Below are 21,758 nucleotides of genomic sequence, written 5' to 3' on the forward strand. Positions count from 1 at the left end.
AGAGGTAAGAGGCAGAGAAGTGGGTGTTGAACCAAAAGCAGTTCACACAGATCCCACATTAATATAGGTTCCCTTTATTTGTCATTCACAGCCTATGGTCCTGACGAGAACTCCAGAACCAAGGAGTTTGAAACGCGTAGACCTTCTCAGATCACGTTTTTCACGTGGAAACCATAAGATATTTGAATACATCATTCTTGAAATCAGAGAGTTATATTACTAATGAGAATCTATGGTTTCACATTATGTATTGTATATAAATTGAAAAAAATTGTATGATCTTTTAGACCGTTAATTGTTTGAGTGTTTGTTTAGTACGATTGAATATGTCCCCAGTATGAATGAAGGATGAAAGCAAAGCTTTTTCATGATTATTGTTCACATATTGTTTATTTGTAATGTGCTTCAATAAGTCATTTTTGTAACAAAAAATACTCTGAGAAAAATACAGAAAAGAAGAATATTTGCTAATAAAATGCAAATTCATATGGATTAACCCAATGATAAAAGTCTCTCTTGCATTTAGTTTAACTCAGATGCACGAAATTAAATAAGGGTGTTGAATTATTTGGCAGTATTGGCATCTCGTTTTGTAATACTAGTTAAGGCAGGGTTTGGCCTTACTGCGTGGGAACCCATACCCAGTGGTGATTATAGACATTTGTTACTTTCGGCACAAAACCATATTCCTGTGTCGGTGTTGCTGGATTCCGGTGCTACGGCAAACTTCATGGATATCTCTATGGCAGAGAAATTGGAGGTTCCTTGTCAGCTGACACAACAACCGGAGCCAGTGAGGGCGATTGATGGGACTGAGCTCACTTCTGGCTGCATCACTCGTCAGACCGCTCCCTTACGCTTATTGTGTGAGAATGGGCACTCTGAACAGGTGATTTTCGATCTGATTGATGCCCCCTCTTTCGGTTTGGTATTGGGGGTTCCGTGGTTGCAGAAGCACAACCCTAGGATTGACTGGGTCCAGAGACTAGTGACTTTGGATTCATTGCACTGTCTGAGGGATTGTTATAGGGTGGCTGGGGAGCAGATTAATCCTCTGTCTTGTGCTGTGACTAATGTGAGATCTGTCCCGCCACAGTATTCTGCCTATGAGGATGTCTCTGACAAAGGATGCGCTCAGGGTCTTCCTCCGCACCGGTCTTACGACTGTAAGATCTATTTGGTGCCAGGGGTTCTGCTGCCATGCAGCCGTGTTTATGCACTGTCTGAACCCGAGGAGATACACCTAAAAGAATATATTGATGAGATGTTGCGGTTGGGTTTCATTCGTCCCTCCTCCTCACCTGTGTCATCGGCTATATTCTTTATTCCAAAGAAGGAGGGGACATTGAGGGCTTGTGTGGATTATAGAACGTTGAATATGGCTACTGTAAAGAACAGGTACCCTCTTCCACTCATCTCTGTGTTATTGGACCAGCTCCGCAAGGCAACGGTGTTTACCAAACTAGACTTGCGGGGGCGCCTACCATCTTATTCGGGTTCGACCCGGAGATGAGTGGAAGACGGCTTTTAAAACCAAGTACGGCCTGTTCGAGTACACTGTAATGCCGTTTGGCTTATGTAATGCGCCAGCGGCATTCCCGTTTTTATCAACGAGGTCCTCAGCAGATATTTAGATCGGACAGTTATCGTCTATTTGGACGATATTCTTGTCTACTCTGAGATCAGGACGGAGCATACTGAACACGTGTTACAGGTGTTACAGACATTACAGGAACATCAACTGTACGCTAAATTGGAGAAGTGTCAGTTTAGTACCCCTGAAGTGGAGTTCTTGGGGTTTGTTATCTCGGCGGGGGGTATTCGAATGGACCCAAAGAAGATCCAGGCCATTGAGACCTGGCCTGTGCCGACTACCGTGAAGCAGATCCAGGTGCTCCTGGGTTTCGCCAATTTTTATCGGCGGTTTATATCGCATTTCTCCGATATTGTGGCACCAATGACCCGCCTCTTGAGGAAGGGTGTCCCCTTTGATTGGACCAGTGAGACTCAGGGTGCGTTTCCATTACTGCTGAAGCAGTTCACCACAGCCCCTGTGTTGGTGCATCCGGATCCTGCCCTGCCGTTTTTTGTTGAGACTGACGCTTCTATGTGTGCTGTTGGTGGGGTGTTATCACAACGTGATGAAGCCAGCGGTCACATGCACCCCATCGCCTTTTTCTCAAAATCCTTGTTGCCGGCGGAACGTAACTATACTGTGGCAGAACGGGAATTGTTGGCTGTAAAATTGGCTATTGAGGAGTGGCGCCACTATTTATGGGGCGCTAGGCATGTTATTACCATCTACACTGACCAAAAGAACCTAGAATTTTTCCGTTCCGCTAGAGCGTTGACGCCTCGACAGATGCGGTGGGTCCTATTCTTTAACGAATACGACTTTGTTATCACCTATCGACCTGCGGCTCAGCAGATTAAATCCGATGCTCTTTCTCGGATCCATGTGGATCCCGTGGAGGAAGGAGCCTTGAGTGACGGCAGGCCTATGATAAGAGGGGAAAGAATAGTGGGGGCTTTGACTATGGATGACTTTCCCGCACTTGTGAGAGAGCAGCTGAACCAGTTGGATCTGGCCGCTTGGTTGTCGCTGCCCCAGGTGACAGCAAAGGAGGGGTTATTGTACCACGAGACTGAATTGTTTATTCCCCGAGGTTTGAGGGACACGGTTTTGGAGTGGTGTTATTCCTCCGCATTGGTGGCGCATCCAGGGATGCGGAAAACAAAGGATTTGTGTATGAGGTGGTTTTGGTGGGAGTCCATGACCAAAGATATTCAGGAATACGTGCGGGCTCGTCCTATTTGTGCCATCAGCAAGCCTTTGCATTGCAAGGCCTCGGGGCTCCTGCATCCTTTGGATGTACCTCCTTCTCCTTGGCACACTATAAGTATGGATTTTGTGACCGATTTACCATCTGCTTCCGGTTACACCGCCATACTTGTAGTGGTGGATTTATTCACCAAGATGGCACATTTCATCCCGCTTCCTAAACTCCCTACGGCAAAAGAGATGGCGGTGGTTTTTCTGTCCTCAGTTGTTCGGTTACACGGGTTGCCGGCTGCGATAGTATCTGACAGGGGGGCACAGTTCGTGTCTCATTTCTGGACTGAGCTGTGTCTGGTACTCAAGACGGAGATGCGACTGTCTTCGGCTTACCATCCTCAGTCTGATGGTCAGACCGAGCGAACCAATCAGACAATGGAGCAATATCTGAGGTGTCTGGTTGCTTCTTTGTCCTGCGATTGGATGACTGCTCTACCCATAGCGGAGTTTGCCTATAACAACAGTTTGCATTCCGCTCTGGGTATGACTCCTTTCTATTGTTCACTTGGATACCATCCTAGGGCAGTGGCTATACAACCCACGGGACGCGTGCCAGCCATTGATGATGTGTGTGGGCGATTGAGGGTCATCTGGGGTTTGGCCAGGGACAGTTTGTATGAAGCCAAGGCTGCTATGAAAATACAGGCGGATAAACATCGGGTCCCGGCTCCCTCATATAAGGTGGGGGATCTAGTGTGGTTGGCGTCTCGTAATCTGAGACTACAGGGGTCACGCAAATTGCAGCCACGGTTTGTGGGTCCTTTTCCAGTAACTCAGGTTATCAATCCAGTGGCTATGAAGCTTAGGTTACCACAAGAGTACGGGGTGCATCCCGTGTTTCACACATCATTGTTGAAACCCTACATACCCTCGGTTCAGGTGTTGCCCCCTCCCCCCCCTGTGGTGGTTGATGGACAGGAGGAATTCGAGATTCAGGCCATCCTAGATTCCAAGCGGGTCAGGGGTCGCCTTTTCTATCTGGTGGATTGGAAGGGATACACACGGGAGGACAGGACTTGGGAGCCTGCAGGGGGGGTGCATGCACCACGTCTGGTTCGTTTGTTCCATAGGCAACATCCCTTGAAACCCCGCCCGGTAGGGAAGATTGTTGGGGGGGGGGGGTACTGTTAGGGTCTGGGGCTAGTCCTCTCTTTGTGACCATGTACTGACATCACATGACCTGTGGGCAGTGGGATAAAGGTTGGTCCTACCTTTGTCTCCTTGCTTGATATTGCCATTGTATGAATTCTGGTATCCTGCTCTCCTGATTGCTGTTTGCTGGCTGGAAGCTTACCTGTTGTTCTGGATATTTATTACCCCCTCCTTTCTCACGGGCTCGTGAGAAGAGTTTTTGTCCTTGCCATTGCCTCCCCTGTTTGTGTCTCCGTTTCCTTCCGTAGTTAGTCAGTTCCCCGTCCCGTTTTTCGTGTTTCCTTTCCCTCCCTTGTTCTTTTCCCAGCGTTCATTATTGGTGTTCGGGGGCTCCCGTTCGCCAGGTATTGTTGTTAGTTATGTGCCCTTGTGTTAGTGTGGAACGCTAGGAGTTTTCCTAGCGTGTGGGTTTTCTCCAGCGCGTCTTCGCTTAGACACCGTTCCACATCGTTTTGGGCGGAAGTGACGTTTCGGGTCATTCCGCGAAGGGCTCAGTTCTCGAACGCTGGGATTCTCGGTGTTCCCGAGTCCCTGCCATCAGTCCCTGTTCCCCTATTTCAAAAACCGAAGGTTTTTTTTTGGTATCAGACATAGTTTGTCTCAGTCCTTTTTCCCCTTTTTACACGTATAACGATTTTCAAAAAACGAAGGACATATTATGAATGAGCTCCTGATTGGCCTGTCGATTCAAGAGTTACTGTCTTGAATTGCCTACTGTTCTTCTGTGCCCAGTGCCTTCACGAAGCAAAGCCTGCGCTGCCCACTGGTAAGAGAACGTGTGAATGTTGTGGCAGGACACGGTCACTGGTATTGGGACAGTGCAGTGTGTAGCTTTTACTTATGAGGGTTGTGTTGTTTTTCTGTTTAATATAGGTGCAGAAGCGTGGAGGAGGGAGCTGTGTCCTATCGTTATCTAAGGGTGGAAGACCTGGTGTGTCCTCTAATACCACCCTCTTTTCAGGTTCATTGGCTTACTCATAGTGGTTATCTTGTGAGTGGCCAGTGGGCAGGGGACTGGGACTGGTGCATGCTTCGTTTCTGCAGTGCTTGGGCTGAGTGGAATCCAACAGAGGTGCCTCATTAGTGACTAGCTCATTGTAATGTGCCCTGTCATATCTGGCAAGCACTGCCTGTGTATTGGCGATACGCCACATGTTTGCTGCTTGAGACGCTGTTCTTTTGCCTGATGCGTCAAGTAGCTTAGACTCTTTATCTGATGGTGCAGCCTCACCCGACGTTTGGGAATTTGCCCTTTTGCGTGTGTTGGAAACTACCAGAGAGTCTAGTGGTACTGGCCCTTTAATATAAGCTGGGTCAGATGGAGCAGCCTTATATTTTTTCTCTATCCGAGGGTTAATGATCCGAGTTCTGACTGGGTCCTTGAAGACTTCGGGAGCATGCTTGAGAACTCCTTTAAGCATGGGCAAGATGGAGGACGACCTTTGTGCATTATCAAATGTATCCATAAGGAAGTCTTCTTCAGTAGGGTCTGTATGAATGTCTACACCATGATAATGTGCAGCCCTGTGAATTAATTCGTTAAACCCAATAGTGTCTTCTGGTGGGGAAGGCCTTGAGGGATAAATGTAATCCTGAGGGACATTAGGGACATCTGGGGTAGTATAATTGTCCCAGGGGTCTGGGGATCCTGTGGGAGTTATTGGATCAGGTGTGTTACCCCCCATGTCATCAGAGCTATCATCCCTGTGTGGTGTGATAGGGGATGCTGGTGAATGCTGTGGTGGTGGTGATGGTACAGATGAAAGAGAAGGGGATGGCAGTCTTAAGGGCGAGGTAGCCATGTCCTACTTCTTGGAATGCGGAGCTGAAGCTGGTGTGTTCAGTGGTCGCTTCTTTGGAGCCAAAACTAGGTGTCCAGTGACTAGGTCCTTGGTCAAAGTCTTTTGAGCCGGGTCTGGGTAGGATAAATCCACTACAGGGGATGGATCTTTCGGTGCGGAGGAAGTCTTGTGCACCGAGGCGGCTTGTTTTGGCTTTTTAGCAATGTCTTTCACTGGGGAGGCAGCCGTCGTTTTCGGCTCCGAAGCTTTCCTCGGTTCCGGTATTGTTTTTGGATCCGATTACTTTTTCAAATCCGATGATTTTTTTCGGTTCCAGTGGAGTATTGGAATCCGAAGCGGGCTTGCTTAGTTGCGGCCTGGTTTTCGGTGCCGAAGGAGTAGTGGTGTTCTTCAGTGCCGATGGCTTGGATGTTGGGGCCGTTGTCTTTTTCGGTGCCGGTGTGTGTGCGCCGGCACCGTGTGAAGGTCGAATCGAGCTGAAGTCGCCTGAAGGCTTGGTTAGCTTCTTAGCCGGGCCCGAAGGTGGGGCAGTAGAAGCAGTTTGCCGGTGTGCACCCGAGCTGGAGGGCGAGGGTGTGACCGGGGCCTTCTGTGTCGAGGAGGGGTCGGGGTCGACGGTCTTACTTACGACCCGCTGCGCTGGAGTGATGTCCTCGACTTCGGAATCGTCATCTTCGGAGCTGCTGTCGACGTCGTGCTGTTCAGGGACATTGACGCCCTCCTCGAAGAGGTCGTCCGGAATCGGAGCTGAAGATCGTTGAGCTATTGTTCTCCTCGCTCTTCGCTCACGGATAGTCTTTTTGGAGTGGAAAGAGGCACAAGCTGAACTGTCTTTCGCCTCGTGCTCCGGAGAGAGACAGAGGTTGCACACCTCATGCAGGTCGGTGTGGGGAAACTTCGACCCACATTGAGGACACTTCTTAAATGGCGTCCTTTCCATGAGCTGGAGTTGCGGCCTAGGTAGGCCCGAAGGCCGTCGACGACGATCGGAATCGAGATTCTTGATGTTTGAAGATTAGCGTTGACTGGAAAGCGTTTGAAACTAAGTTTTGTAGTTTGGTGAGGATTGCGCGCCGAAGGAAATCGGTTCAAACACGGAGCGCTAGAAACACATCCGAGCCCGGTGGAGGAAAAAAACAATCTGGGGATGGAGCCGATGCCCATGCACAGTATCATCCTAAGGAGGAGTCACCTATCCCGTGACTCCGAAAGACTTTTCTACAACAAAACAAACTGCAAACATCCGGGCCCAACACTAGGTGGCCATCTATGCATAGTGTGTAATCTGCAGCTCATATGCCATGAACATTTCTTAATCGTGTATAATATACTCTGATTCGACTGTTTCGATACGGTTTGAAAGAAGATTTTTAATGTCCTTGCTGTGGTGTGGATGATGCTGGTTTTGCTCACGCGTCATGGTATTGCGCATGTGTATACCACTTTTGGATTACGATATTTAAAATCTTGGGAGATATCATGGGTTAGGTACTAGCATGCTCTCCTTTGCTGGCACTACTAGGATAGGATTGTGATGGTCCGAAGTCTTATCGGAAATTAGTGGCATTATGCCTATTGTTTTTTTTTTTTTGTAAAACAATTTTTATTGCAGGGTTATGTATAACATACAGTGCCACATTGAGGATCATCCAGTACAGAGTAAACGTTCACCGAGTGCTTTCCAGTTGTGTTGGACACAGCCATTTAGCCCTCATCCCGGAGGCAGGGCGGCGTCAATTCACAATACAGTACTCACTTCGGGCCGAGCCCGCCACTCCTGTCAACATTTAAGGTTCTCTACCCTCTGCTTTTAACCGTTTAATGTGTTGTGTCGCACTGATGGTCCAATAAAGACGTACTTGGTCCACTGCGGGAACCCCCAACAATGAACCCCCCTCCCATCCCTCCCCTCCCGGTGTCTGCGTCTGTGCTCGGTGCAATCATGTGTGCCTAAGTCGTGGGACTACGGAGTTATTGCGTTTTACTGTGTGTGTGCGTCCTGCAGAAGTGCTGCGGGCGTGACCATCACTGCTGGGGTTGTCGCGTCTTGGGTCTCCCCCTCTCCTACTTCTTCCATTGCGCTATCCCTTAGTGCCTGCACTAGCATTTCCCACGCCATTGCTGCTTCTTGCGCCTTGTCGTCTGAACTACGGCGAGCCATTTGGTAACGTATCGTGCTCTCCGCAGTCGCCCATTTCAGGAATTCATTCAGCCACCTCCTATGTGTCGGCCCCATTTTTGATTTCCATCCCTTGGTCAGCTCTCTCTTCGCTATGAGTAAGCCCATGTCTATGAACTTACTCGACAGTTTGGTCTTCTTCGTGTGAGGGAACCAATGTAAAATAGTGACCGCGCTGTCATAATGCAATTCCCTTTCTGTGACTGCGTTCAGGGTCTCTTCAATTTCCGTCCAATACTCTTGCAAACAGGGACAACGCCTTAACATATGGACTAGGTCAGCTGCTATTTGGTTGCATCTAGGGCATGCCGCGTCTGCTACGTGAAAGTACGCTGTGATTTCGGGGTGAGGTAAGCTCTGTGGAGGTGTAGAGGTGTATCAGTTGGAGGCGCGCGTTCCTAGTGCTCTTTCTGGCTCTCCGCACCAGCTGTGACCATGTCGTGTCTGGGATGTCTAAGTGCAGGTCCGCCTCCCATTTATTCTTAAGTGGTGTAAGTGGCAGTAGGGTTTCCGTGTGCATTCTGCGATAGAGGCACGTAACGGCTTTAAATGTTCCCGCCGCCATCATGGTATATTGGCACGCTAACGATGTTGTAGGCTCTATCAGGCCCCCCCCCCCCCCCCCCAGTGCGCCTGTATGGCTCTCACCACCGCCGCATGCAGTAGGTAGTCCCCCCTCGGAAGGTCATACCGCTCTTGCAAGGCCTGGTATGGGGACAACACCCCGTCCTCGTAGAGGTCACCCATCATCTGCAACCCTGCCTCTTCCCAGAGATGCAGTCCCGACCAGTCTCCGCCATGCGGGAGTGCCGTCACCATGCCCAGTGGGATTTCGGGAGCGTATGGGTGATCGGGTCCGACTAGCTTTTGCGAGCGGAGAGCCCCCGTAGAAATAGTTCTTGTTGCAAAGTGATATATGCTAGGACATGGCGGGGCGTGCCGTTCTCCCTCTCCTGTGCCGGGCCACGATACACTCTCGCTACTTCCTGCGTGAAGAATTGCAACTGAGCTGCTAAGTAGTAGAGCTCAAAATCCGGGACAGCCAGGCCCCCCCTCATCTTTAGGGCGGGTTAGCGTCGCTAGTGATATCCTGCGTCTGCCCGTTCCCCACAAAAAGGACACCAGCAGTGATTTCAAGTGTTTGAAGGTCGCTCCAGGTATCCACACGGGAAGGGTTCGGAAGAAATATAATAGTCGCGGCAGAGCCACCATTTTCAGAAGGGCAACTCGGCCCGCTGTCGAAAGGGGTAAAGTGGCCCAGAAGGACATACAACCCCTCAAGGCACGGATGCAGCGGCCTACGTTACCGTCTAGGAGGTCTGCCGGGTCATGGAAGATGTGCACCCCTAGGTAGCTCAGGCAGTGAGGTTCCCAGCGAAGGTTCGGGCGGAATGAAGGGCTTTCCTCCCCCTTCCGTAGCGGGAAGAGACAGGTTTTTGTCCAATTTACCCGCAGCCCCGATATATTGCAAAAACGCTCTAGTAGCCTCTCGGCACCCTCCACAGCCTCATCCGCATTGTCCAAAAAGAGGAGGAGGTCATCCGCATATAAGGAGATGTAATGGAGTTCTCCTCTGTGGACAAGCCCGTTGTAATAATCTCCCTTTCTAGCCATAGCCGCAAACACTGCAAGCGCAAACAGCAGGGGAGAAAGTGCACACCCCTGTCTGGTTCCCCGAGTCACTCCGTATTGGTCCGACACTAACGATCCGACCCTCACCCTTGCCCTCGCTGAGGAGTAGAGCACCTTCGTCCACCGTATGTATCCCTCTCATAGGCTAAACGCTTGCATCACTCTATATAGGTAGTTCCATTCTAGGCTGTCAAAGGCCTTTTCTATGTCGACCGCCAATACCAGGGGGGATCTCGCCTCAGGGGCGGAGTGTCCACCAGCCTAAGTAGTCTACGAATGTTGTGTGTAGTGTTTCTCGTGGGAATAAAACCTGATTGGTCTTTATGGACCAAATCTTGCATATGGGTTAGCAGCCTGGTGGCCAGCACCGTACTCAAAATTTTGTAGTCAGTCGTTAGCATAGATAAAGGCCTATAGGATGCAGGGTCCGTGCTCTCTCTACGTGGTTTCAATAAAGGGATCATTATGGCCTCGCTCATCGAGCGGGGGAGTCTGCCCACCTCCTTGGCCTCGTTATAAATCACCTGGAGTCTCGGGGCTAGTTGGTCTAAGTATCTCCGTAGAACTCAATGGGCAACCCATCCATCCCCGGCGTTTTATTACGCGCCATTCGCTTCACTGCTCCCCTTATTTCGGCCAAGTCAATTGGGCTTCCCAGGGCGTCAGCCTGTTCTTGCTCTAGGTGTGGGAGCTGCAGGTCGCTTAGAAAGGCATCCAGCGCTTCAGTGTGGTCACTTAGCTCAGTTCTATACAATCTCTCGTAGTATGACCTGAAACAGTCTAGTATTGCGGATTGTGTAGTATGGGTGTGACCCCCACTTCCCTGTAAGGCCAGAATCGGTTGACTATTCCAATTGGGGTTCGCTAGCCAGGCCAAGAGTGTTCCAGTTTTGTCCCCTTCAGAAAGAGTCTTCGTTAAGTATGTCTTATAATCGAAGCTACGAAGGCGCTCTACCTCCACTGCTACCGCCTCCCGCGCCCCACTCACTTTCTCCTGTAATTCAGGGTGATTAGGTCGGTCCAGTTCCACTACTCGTAGTGTGCGCTCAGCCTTTTCTAGGTCTTCTACCAATGTCTTGCGTACTCCTGCATATTTCCCAATACTGTGTCCTCTCACTACTATTTTAAATGCATCCCACTCTGCCGCCCTGGACGAGGCGGTACCCTCGTTCTCCACAAAATACTGGGTGATCCGCTCTCCCAGCTCGGCGCGGAAGGGCGGGTCATCCAATGTGTTCGGCTGCAGTCGCCATGTTGGGATTTTAGGAGGTTCAGTCATCCAGTCCAGCGTCAGGAGGAGCGGATTGTGGTCAGACAACGTACGTGCTAAGTATTCAGTCCGGGCCACCGCAGTAAGTACCGCAGGGGAGCACAGAAAGGAATCTAGGCGTACGTGTAGGTCATGTAGACTAGAGTAGAATGAGTAATCCCGCTCAGTGGGGTGCTGTGCGCGCCAGCAGTCGGTTAGGTCCCATGTACTCTGCCATTCAGACCAGCATTTCGCCAATCGGTGTACAGGGGAAGTGTGAAGCGGTGGGTGCGACCTATCTAGGGAAACATCCTCTACGGAGTTAAAGTCCCCTCCCATCAGCACAGGACCTGTGAAGTAGCTGGCAAGCACCCCGGAGAGTCTTGTAAAGTATGTTGCTTGATCCACATTTGGCGCATAAATGCTACAGAGCACTATGTGTCGGCCTCTAAGTAGTCCCTCGACCGCCACATACCTCCCGTCCGGGTCCTCTGTGTGCCTAGTCACCTGGAGGGGGATTCCCGCTCTAACCCAAATTAGCACTCCCCTAGCAAATGCAGAGTACGCAGTATAGAATAAGTGGCCCCCCCACCTACGCTGGAGCGCAATTCCCTCTTTTTTGGTTAAATGGGTCTCTTGTAGGAATGCTATATGCACTCCCCTGCGAACCAGGTACGAGTGGATTTTGTGTCTTCTCGCCATTGTATTTAAGCCCCGCACATTCCAGGACACACATTTCAACGGACCCACATTAGCCATTGTCCCATTGGAGGTAAAGTGGACCTCTAGTAGTTTGCATCCTGACCACAGACATGACCCCGATCCCTCCCTTCCCCAACCGACCCCTGACCCCCCCCCTCCCCAAACTGCTCCTAGAGTCTCCCCAACCTCTCCAGGCCCCCCCTCCTCCAGAACAGGACTTAACTTCAAAAGAGTCGCACCCAACAATTGAGCAACGTGCTCACAAATCCTCTAACCTGTAGTCAATGCTACGTTGGCCGTAAGGGCCTCGGGGTGCGCACACTAACCTCTGGAACATTTAGGTGCTGTCTCCTAACCCCCCGCCCTACAATATACTCCATGTCCCATAACATTTCAGTCTTACAGCGGTCTGCTCCAAAGTTCTCAGTAACTGCAGTAAACCCCCGCAGCTCAACCAGGTACCTTGTCGAGGGTTCAGCTCTCGATGATTTCTCCCGACGTCTGTGGCGTGACCTTCGGGCCTCTGGCTCCTCCCAGCTCTGAAAGTTCAGTGTCCGAGCCCGTACCCTGGCCCTCCGAGCCCGAGTCCCTCTCCGACTGGGTTAGTGCTGACCCGACACCTCCTTCACCGCCTGCAGTGCTGCTCTACGTTCATCCGCTGTTTGGAAGTCCGTCGGCCCTTTGGGGCCCCGACCGCGCCTTCTGTGTCGTCTCGATCGCCTGAGTGAATGTTCCTGGCGCTCCTCTTCAACCCGAAACCGAGCTCCATCCGTGCCAGCTTTGTAGGTGTCCCACCAGGCCCATGCGTCTGCTGACGTCGGGAAGAACAGGGTGTTCTCGTCCACCACTACTCGGAGTCTGGCCGGGAACAGCAGCGAGTATTGTATGCCTTCCGCGCGGAGCTCTTTGTTGATAGAGAGGAAGGAGGCGCGCAGTTTTTGGGTTTCGAACGTGTAGTCCGGGAACAGCTTTACTTTACTGTTGTCCACCTGGAACGGTCCCGCTTCCCTGGCTCGCTGCAACAGCCAGTCCCTGTCCTTGTAATGTAGCAGTTTTATGACCACTGGGCGAGGCGGGAGGCCCGGCTTCGGAGGTCTCGACGGCACTCGGTGCGCACGCTCCAGAGTGAAGAAGGGGGACAGGCCCTCCGGGGCCACCACCGACTGCAGCCATTCGTGTAGGTAGCTTACCATGTCCGTTCCCTCTTTTTTTTCCGGAAGGCCCGTGAGGCGCACGTTGTTCCGCCGACTGCGATTTTCGGCGTCTTCGGCTCTCCTTTCCAGGGTATGAATCCGGTCCAGCGCCTCCGTGAGCCTCCCTTCCAGCGACTTCTATGCTGGCACAATGTCCTTCAGGGTGGTCTCCGCTTCCTTGACTCTGTCCGTTAGTTTCGCGTGGTCAGCACGCAGGAGCCCCAGCCCAGCCGACACCTGCGCAATGTCGTGTGCAGGGCATCTTTCGTAGCGGCTATAGCCTCCAGGATCCTGTCCTGCATTTGTTGAAGGTCCGTTGCATGCTGCGTGGGGTCTTCGGGCGTTTCCGAAGCAGGACTTCCGTCCCCTTTGGGGCCTCTGGGCTTTCCCATGTCTCACCTGCGTCGTCGAGCTGAGTCCCAGGGATATGCAGCGGTGGTAAACTTCTCCCGCTTCGGACTGACCCCCCGTGTGTCAGCTAGGGGTCTCTTCCGCCCCCCTCTCCGGTAGCCCGGCCGTTGGGTCTCCCGTGGCTCAAAAGTCTTTCTCCTAGGCCCCATCTGCAAATTCGGGACCACCGCTATGGGAGCAGCCGGGCTCTTCGCTTAATGCTGAGTACAGGTGGATAGTAGTGGCACGCTCCCAAGTCGGTCTCTCTCCTCGGGGTGCGCGCCCCATGCAGGTCAGCAGGCTAGTTGGGTCCCCGGGCATACCCGTGAAGGTCGCCGTACGTCCCCGAACAAGGTAGTATCTCTATCTCTGCCCCAGGCACAGCACAGGTCCAGTTGTATTCGGCGGAAGTCGACGAGCTCCCTGCGTCCGGTATAGTGCGCAGAGAACTGCGCTTCTCAGCCAGGGTCAGTTACAGGGAAAACTCGCCTCCCAGGCTGGTAGTCAGGGCCCCAGCCGCCCTTCGAGACATGCAGGGGCGCTCGGTTTCAGGTGTTCAATGGGGCCGGGCCTCTGCAGGGTCGCCGCCGCCCAGGGTCGCCGCCGCCCAGGGCGCCGCGACAGGCGCGGCGGATCAGCAAAGCGCCGATTAGTTCCTCTCCGTGGTCCGGACCCCGTCAATGCCGCCCGAGGAAGCGGCCAGCGATAGAGATGGGGCCGCAGGCACCAACAGGGCAGGGCAGGCCCCCGAGCCGGGGCTCCGATCCCCACCCTCCGCAGTGGCGGAGCTCCACCGTCCCCGCACGGTCACAGCAGTCGGGCCGGCGGGATTCCAGTGGCCAGCCGCTTCCCGTCTCCTTGTCCTCCGCAGAGTCACCCTCCGTGACCGGTCGGGCCGTCCCCGCCGGGACCGCAGGCCCCAAAGCCGGGGCGTGGATTTTTGGTTCTCCGGGTGGGGCGGGGTCTCGCCGGATCTCTCTGTAGGCCGCTCTTTCCACCGGGCGCGCCGCAGGCGGGGGTCGGCAGCCCGCCCGAAGGACCCGGTCCGTGCTGCAGGGACCCGCCGGTCTCACTCAGTGCAGTCAGGCGCCGGGGAAGGAGCCCCTGGGATCGCTCGGCGCTCGGCTATTTGGGAGCCGCCATCTTGTTTGTCGGTGGCCCGGGCTCTCCGCAGCGTGCCGCTGCAGCAGCTCCACCAGCCCGAGGTTCTCACCGGAGCAGGCCGGTAATACTCAGGATCCACCCGATTTGTGTGGGGATCCCGGGTCTTAGAAAGGATTAATGGCGGATCGCCGGGCGGAGGGTCGGGAGCTTCGCTAGGCTGCGACCTTCCTCATCGGCTGCTAGCCATGCCCCCCTCATTATGCCTATTGTTAGCGTGGCGCAGAGTTGCAATGCACTGGATAAAGGGACCTTTACCAGCAGCAGCCGAGTGGCTAGCCGATAAGGCATATTGCAACACACACTCTGATGATTATTGTGATGATCTTATGCCCCCTCGTAGTCGCCCAAGAGATATATATGGCCCCTTAACGAACATATTTGCTCTGTCTGGGTTCTGATACCAAAGAGGAGGAGAATCAGGAAGCTGCCATATGACAGAATTGCAGTGTTTGTAACTCAAATTTTCTTTTTCAGCTACTTATTAGGAATGTGCAATATACTGCTCTGTAGAAGGAACGGGGGCAACTGTTGCTCTCGGTGTCCCTGGTATCATATGCTCTTTTGTGATTAGCTGCTGTCAATTGTGTTTTTACTGCAATTCTGATTCAGGATAATCGTATCATATATATTTCTTGACAGTCTGCTCATAATGCCGCCTCAATTTTTTTTATTTTAGTATTCAAAACGCCATCCAGCCAATATGTATTACACATTGTTTTTCTACTCACTGCCTATTCCGACACATGAAGTACTGAGCTATCTTTTTGGTATGCCAAGCACTTCGGTCTAATATGCTTCCATGTTGGACAAAGAACCTTCACAACTGGCTAATACAAAGTATAGCAGGCAGAAAAATAGTAACTTGTTTTTTTTGCCTCTAGGTGAGGTGAGGAATGCCAAATGGCAAAATCTTGCAGAGGAGAGTGCAAGTAGTGACAATATACATATTCGGTTATAAGAGGTATATCATTTGTTACTCACTTGTTTTCTCCTACAGGCTATCACGTTAAGGGGGACCAGAGACACCCCAAAAAGCACCAAGCGGAACAAGATAATACTGCCGTCTGCTTCTAGTGAAACGAACACCGGTTTATTCTGTGGTGCAAGAATGCTCATTGATATCACAAATAAAACTCAGAACTTATGAAACAAGATATTTCAATAAACCCTTTGGAGATTTAGCTAGATACAGTTCTTGATCCAAAATATTCATCTTTGTAGAAGAGACTTATTGCTGCCTATGTGACAATTTTTCTGTATACATTCTAAAACCTAGAATTTTAGTTGACTCAAATCGTGCCCATGTTCCCTAAGTCATACGTCCACTAACTTGGATTATGGTTGACTTGATTACTTTTGATTTTATTCAACAGCATTTTGAGAATACGTTCAGTTTTGCAATGCAGATTTTTCCAAAGGGACATTTCAGTACATAAATAGGCAAATACAGTTTGATGAATCATAGGCTCTTTTAAGATTCAATTTGAATGTATGCCTTGTGTGTGGATGAATGACCTGTGCTACCTTAATAATGGCATGCAGTGGCCATATATTGAACATAAACTGCATTGATTTGGGTTCTTCTGCATTTCAAATAGTGTTTTTGTGTAGCATGTGTGTGCGTAAATGCAGGTTTATCATTAAAGATGCATTTTAAACTTTTCTTTCCATGTTGAAGTGGCCAGAGTTTCAAGGCGATTCTACTGATGCAAGAACTGTAACAGAATAATGGAACACAAAGACAAACTACCGATTTATGTTTTTGCTCATAATGATCAAAGATAGCTTCAATCCTTTTTTGGACACTATGGGTCCTATTCACCAAGGTAAATTTACATGTGAGTAAATCTCCATGTCTAAACATACTCTCATACTTTGTAGTAAATGTACTATTATTGACCACTCACAATTTCAGAGTGTAAATTTAATATAAAGTATAAACGTACATGCCTCCATCCCCAGAAACAGGGGGTAGAGCCAAATTTACAAATATAAAGCTACTATTAGTAACTTTTCACAAGTAGGAGTTCTCAGCCACTTGGGCGGTGATCTCACTATGGTTAAGTATAGGAAAACTTAAAAAAGTTTATTAAACTTTTACAAAAATGAATAGAAATACTTTATGTGAAAAATTAATGTAAATGTAATCTTGTATTTTTAATGTAGAACATAATAAACAAAATGTTACTATACTATTAATTTAATTTTGAATTAAATATTTAATTAATTTAAATATATAAATCTAAATATATGAAAGTTTTATTTTGAAGATATATTTTTAAAAATACTACCTAAAGTAGAAGGCTTACACTTATACATTCAAAATTACAAACAAATTCTGCATGTAATTAATTTAATCAACTGAATGTTATTGTGTTAAAAAATATTTATATTTTTGTTCAAATAATGTAATTGTAAAAAAAAAAAAAAACATTTATATTAATTTAAATATATTAAAATAACTTTTTTTAAAGATGTATTAAAAAAATCCCACCTAAAGTAGAATGTTTAAACCTATTTATTATGCATTCAAAATGACAAACAAATTCTGCATGGAATTAATTTAATCAACAGAATGTAATCCTGCTCAAAAATATTTATATTTCTGTTTAAATTAAAAAACTATTACAATATTTTAAAATTAAATATGTATTTTTTCATTTATATATAATGGTTTTCTAACTTTAAATTCAATTTATAAATATGTCTAAATATATTTTAACAACATTTTCTATGGGACTTCTGTTTTAAGTCCCTGCCTCAATTATTTTCTAGAGGAGGGTGTAGCAGTACCAGTGGTTGGCCATCTGTGATGTTGGATTTACTGCCGTCTGGTACATTTACTACTGCTTAGGTCCTTTTTTGGCTTCAGAAGTGCAGTATGTCAATAGCAATCGACTTACTCTTTTGGGGGTGGGTGTCTGTCCCTCCTTAACCCTCCCTAAACCCTTGCTTACTCCTTCCCAAACTTCTCTCATTCATTACTAACTATTACCCATTGTCCAGGTACTCCCCCAGTCCCTTCTACATATACTACTAAGAAGTAAAACTTTCATGTGTGCAGATCTTTCCATAAAAAGACAGGAGATGTGGAGGTGCAGGTTTCCACTCACAGGTCTGTGAATTGCACTTTATAGTAAGGAGTAGAAAACAAGTTACTTACCTATAACTACAGTTATCCAGTATTGGTATCTTTCATAGATTCACATGCCTGAATCATTCCCCGTCGTCGAGGCGGGAGTCCCACGGTAATAATATATACAATAGCAGTGCCGTAGAAAATTATTTGTAGTAGGCTGAAAAGACTATAGGCCCAAAACTTAGCAGCCTATTTACCTCATTATGTAAAAAGAACTAAAAAGTAGTTCCAACCAATCAGCTGACAGCACCCTTTAGAACCTTCCCAACAGAGGCAGTTCTCCTCAGATTTTCCCAGCACAAGTAAGAAGTATGTATCCCTAATAAAGAACTACCCTGCCGGGGAGGAGGGTGGGTGCATGTGAATCTATGAAAGATACCAATACTGGATAACTGTAGTTACAGGTAAGTAACTTGTTTTCTTATCCAGTATTGGGGTATTTTCATAGATTCACATGCCTGAATCAGAATAGCAAGCAGTAACGTCATATCTGTCGTTAGCGGAAGGTGGGAGACAAACCTTAATTGTACATATCCCCCACACAACCGGAAGGTTATAGAGCACTAAAATGTAACTATACACATATGCAGAAGAACCTGCTTATACTATCGTTCATAATAAAGACAGCATTTGATAAACAGAACATTACAGTAAATCATACATATTTACATAACATCCATATAATGTAAGAGACCTTTGAAAAGTCTAACCTTAATGAAGAAGATGCTGCAGCACCGCGCAGATTAGACACGCCCTTCTTGCCCGCATACCTAGAGGCATGGAGCTTCCAAAGGCTTCTCCCCTTGAGGACCGAGTGCTAGACGGTCACATCCCAGAAAAGACCATCTCCCTGATATATAGGAAGCTTGTAAATAATATGGATGACCCATTGGGGAGTATTAGAACAGCGTGGGGAGCAGACGGATTGGAGTTAGATGATGAGGACTGGGTGGAGGCTGTCTCCTCCCCCAAAGTGGTTGCGGTTCAGATGAGGCTTAGGTTGGTGCAACTTAAGATCCTACATAGATTATATATCACAGGGCCTAGACTTGTACATATGGGGCACGCGGTGAGTGGAGACTGTAGGAGAGGTTGTGGAGAGCTGGTCACTTTCATGCACATCCTATGGCACTGTGAAGAGATACAGAATTATTGGGTGAAGGTACACGATGTGATCAAAGAAGTACTGGGGAAGGAGATACGGCCGGAAGCCTGGAGATGTATACTGAATGTATGGGAACCCACGGATTTGAATGGGTATCAGAAACAGTGGGTGACGTTGGCATGTATGGTGGCGAAGCGTAATATCGCTCAGTTTTGGGGAGCCAGCCAGACACCCCGGACTGCCAAGTGGGCCAAGGATCTAGACTGGTGTATGTTTAGAGAAAGGGCAGTCTATGTGGCTAGGGGTTGTCCGGAGAAGTGGGGGAAGATTTGGGGGGCCTGGAATAGTCATCGTGGTGATTTGTGTACACCCCCGACAAGACAAAGGGAAGTTGAAACACAGGACTCCACGTGATCCCAAAGTTTATGCATATTGTAATTTATGATTCTGTACGAATGACAAATCAAACCCCGCAATGATGTCATACGTTGATCACCTGATGCTAATGTTTCGTTTGTTTCTCTTCAATAAAAAGACAAAAAAATCTATCTATTTCTGAGGAGGTGGTTTACAGAGCGTTATGCACAGTGTCATTTTATCTCCATGTGATTGATACTGTCCAAAACAATGGATGAACGGGGCAGACGCAAACAGACAAGGTGAATGCCGTAAACCCAAAACTCATACTATGTATTTTGCAAACAAGAGGAATATAGTCAGCTGCCTTAAGCTAGAAAACACAATAGAAATAAGTAGCAGGAAACAACTTAGTGATCGCCAGAGACTTTGTAGGTAACAATTTCTTCTTTCGAATTATGGTGATAGCGAAAACTAACAAATGGCCTCATGAATGTTATTGTGTGGTTTGAAAAAGCATTGTTTAATGAAAAGGAGAGAAGGGTTGTCACTTACTTTTTAAGAGCATAAAGATAGAAGGTAAAATAAGTACAGTACCTCCAACTGGAATATCGCCTCTCATAGGCCTCAGCAATCAGGCCTTCTTCTGATGAAATTTCCTTCATCCTCTTCCAGGCGGGGCAGGTAATAATGTGATCCACGCGCTGACCCCAAGGGTCATACTGCTGAAGCTGAGGGAGATTCAACTCACACTCACGACCTAAAATGTCAATCTCTTGCGTCACACGTTTTCCGAACCGTTGCAGATCTTGGTCCACCTCCAAGAATATCTAAAAATAAACACAAATTTAAGAAAGCAGCATGGGAATGATAATAACATTTCAATTGTAGTTTAGAGAGGAGCCTATTTTCCTCTTGAGAAAAAACAGAAGCAGAGGTGAACAAAACTATTTGTAAGATATTTATTGGGATTCTGTGTTTCAGTAGGAAAGATGACTTCGGGGCTGATTACGATGGCGGAGGGACCGCCACCACCGGGCCGGCGGTGGAGGCCCCTCCGCCAACTGGCTCCCATTTCCCCTGGCCACATTAGGATGGCGGGGGGAAAATCGCTCATTGACCGCAGCTGTCACAAAGACCGCCCTCCACGCTTCCGCCACGGCAATCATCATAATTGCCTGGCGGAGCGGTCAGCATGTGTGAAATGGCGGCGGTGCCTAGCAGGCACCGTCCGCCAGATTACAAGGCTGGCGGAGGCTGGATTCTGAGGCCCGTTGTGGGCCCCCTCTGTGAGAGGGAATGGTCAATGTGCACTGGAGGGGTACCCGTGGTACCCCCTACATCTCCATTTACAAGGTGGCAGGCACCGCATGGTGCCTGCCACGTTGTGCATGGAAATAAATGCACTACGTGTCATTTATGCATTGCTAACGGTACTGCAGCCAGCAGCACCGTCCGCAATGTTCAGGGGCCTGGATGTGCCCACCATAGTGGCGGGCACATCTTAATACACTGGGCAGGACCGCTGCCTTACCAGCGCCCGGTCCCAGCTCCACAGCGATGGCGTGCCGACTGATGTCCGCCCGCCATCGTAACGAGCCCCTTAGTTACTGATTTAAAGTAAAGTCCTTTCACATGAGTTTTTTTCACTTAAACAAAATGTGTAATATTTTGATCCTCTAAAATTATCATCATTGGCCTAATGTGTTTTACTGCTGTTTAGAAGACAGATAGGTCCCCGTGGTATTCAACATCCATGTAGACTCTAGCTTCTTCACATACAGCAACCATGAAGGTGGAAGCAAATATGGATGCAGAATGAAACATTAAATTGTATAAGGGACATTGTATTCAGCAATTCATACAAACTGTCACTCACTTGCTGTTTTACATATAACATTAATTGAAAACATATCTTCCAAATGTGAACATTTTTAAAATCACTAACATGTTACTGGTGCTTTCCATCATGTGTATCTTCTTCATATTTAAAATCCTTTTTGAATAGTCTTGATAGATGAAGTAACTCTACAACAGCAGTATTAAAAAAATGTCACAGTGCTTGAGGGTTCTCCATTTTGAGCTGCCAATATCTAATGAATGCAGCCATTTGATGGATTGTAGGCTGCGGTTCATTAGAAATGTCACTCTTACAATCACCAGCCATGCAGGTCCATCATGGCATTTTTATGTTTTGGGCTCCTTTTATGACTTACCTAGATGCACATTTATTTGGTCTGCAATGCCTAATGCAATTACAGGCTAGCCTTTATGAGGCAGACATTAGAATTGTACCTTATTTGCAGTGTTGAACAAGTTACTTTTCACTGATAACGCCTTATCTGGTAGAGACTATCTAACTGCAAATTCCTTAGAATACTCTCCAGGGGTCAGAGTGATTCCGGATGTTTTTGACCAGTACCCCTCAGTGCCGTTATGTGGTGTCATTCGGCTCCACAATAGCGTCGGCCGTGGCGGAAATGACATGAGCAGTACCTAGAGAGTCTCTACCAGGTAAGGTGATACCAATGGTAAGTAACTTGTTCATCTGATAGAGATTTATAGCTGCAGATTCATTACCTTAGATTTGATACCCTAGCAATGCCTCACCAGAAGTAGGTCTGCGGAGCGGATTTAAACCAGGAAGTCCTGCATAACCAAACGGGCGAATTGCCAGGCAGTAGTGCTTGGTATACGTGTGCGGAGATGCTCCTGTTGCTGTCTGATAGATGTCCAGGTCATGCAGTGGTCACAGCCTTGGCTCTTGGTGGAATGAGCACGCAAGACCTCAGGGAGTTGCTTCTTGGCCAATACGTAGCAGTTCTTGTTATTTCTGCGATGGGTTTTGTGGTAGCATG

General features: G+C 48.5%; 1 protein-coding gene across 1 annotated transcript in view; it reads right to left on the bottom strand.

The window, feature by feature from the left end:
- The window catches only part of LOC144792285 (acyl-CoA dehydrogenase family member 11-like), a 574,298-nt gene that overhangs the window by 448,837 nt on the left and 103,703 nt on the right, over positions 1-21,758 (bottom strand). Inside the window, exon 3 of the mRNA XM_078667230.1 lies at positions 19,498-19,730. Within this exon, the coding sequence (XP_078523356.1) occupies positions 19,498-19,730 (233 nt within the window). The remainder of the gene's footprint in view (positions 1-19,497; positions 19,731-21,758) is intronic.

The sequence above is a fragment of the Lissotriton helveticus genome, chromosome 11 (assembly GCF_964261635.1).
Source record: "Lissotriton helveticus chromosome 11, aLisHel1.1, whole genome shotgun sequence".
Lineage (NCBI taxonomy): Eukaryota > Metazoa > Chordata > Amphibia > Caudata > Salamandridae > Lissotriton > Lissotriton helveticus.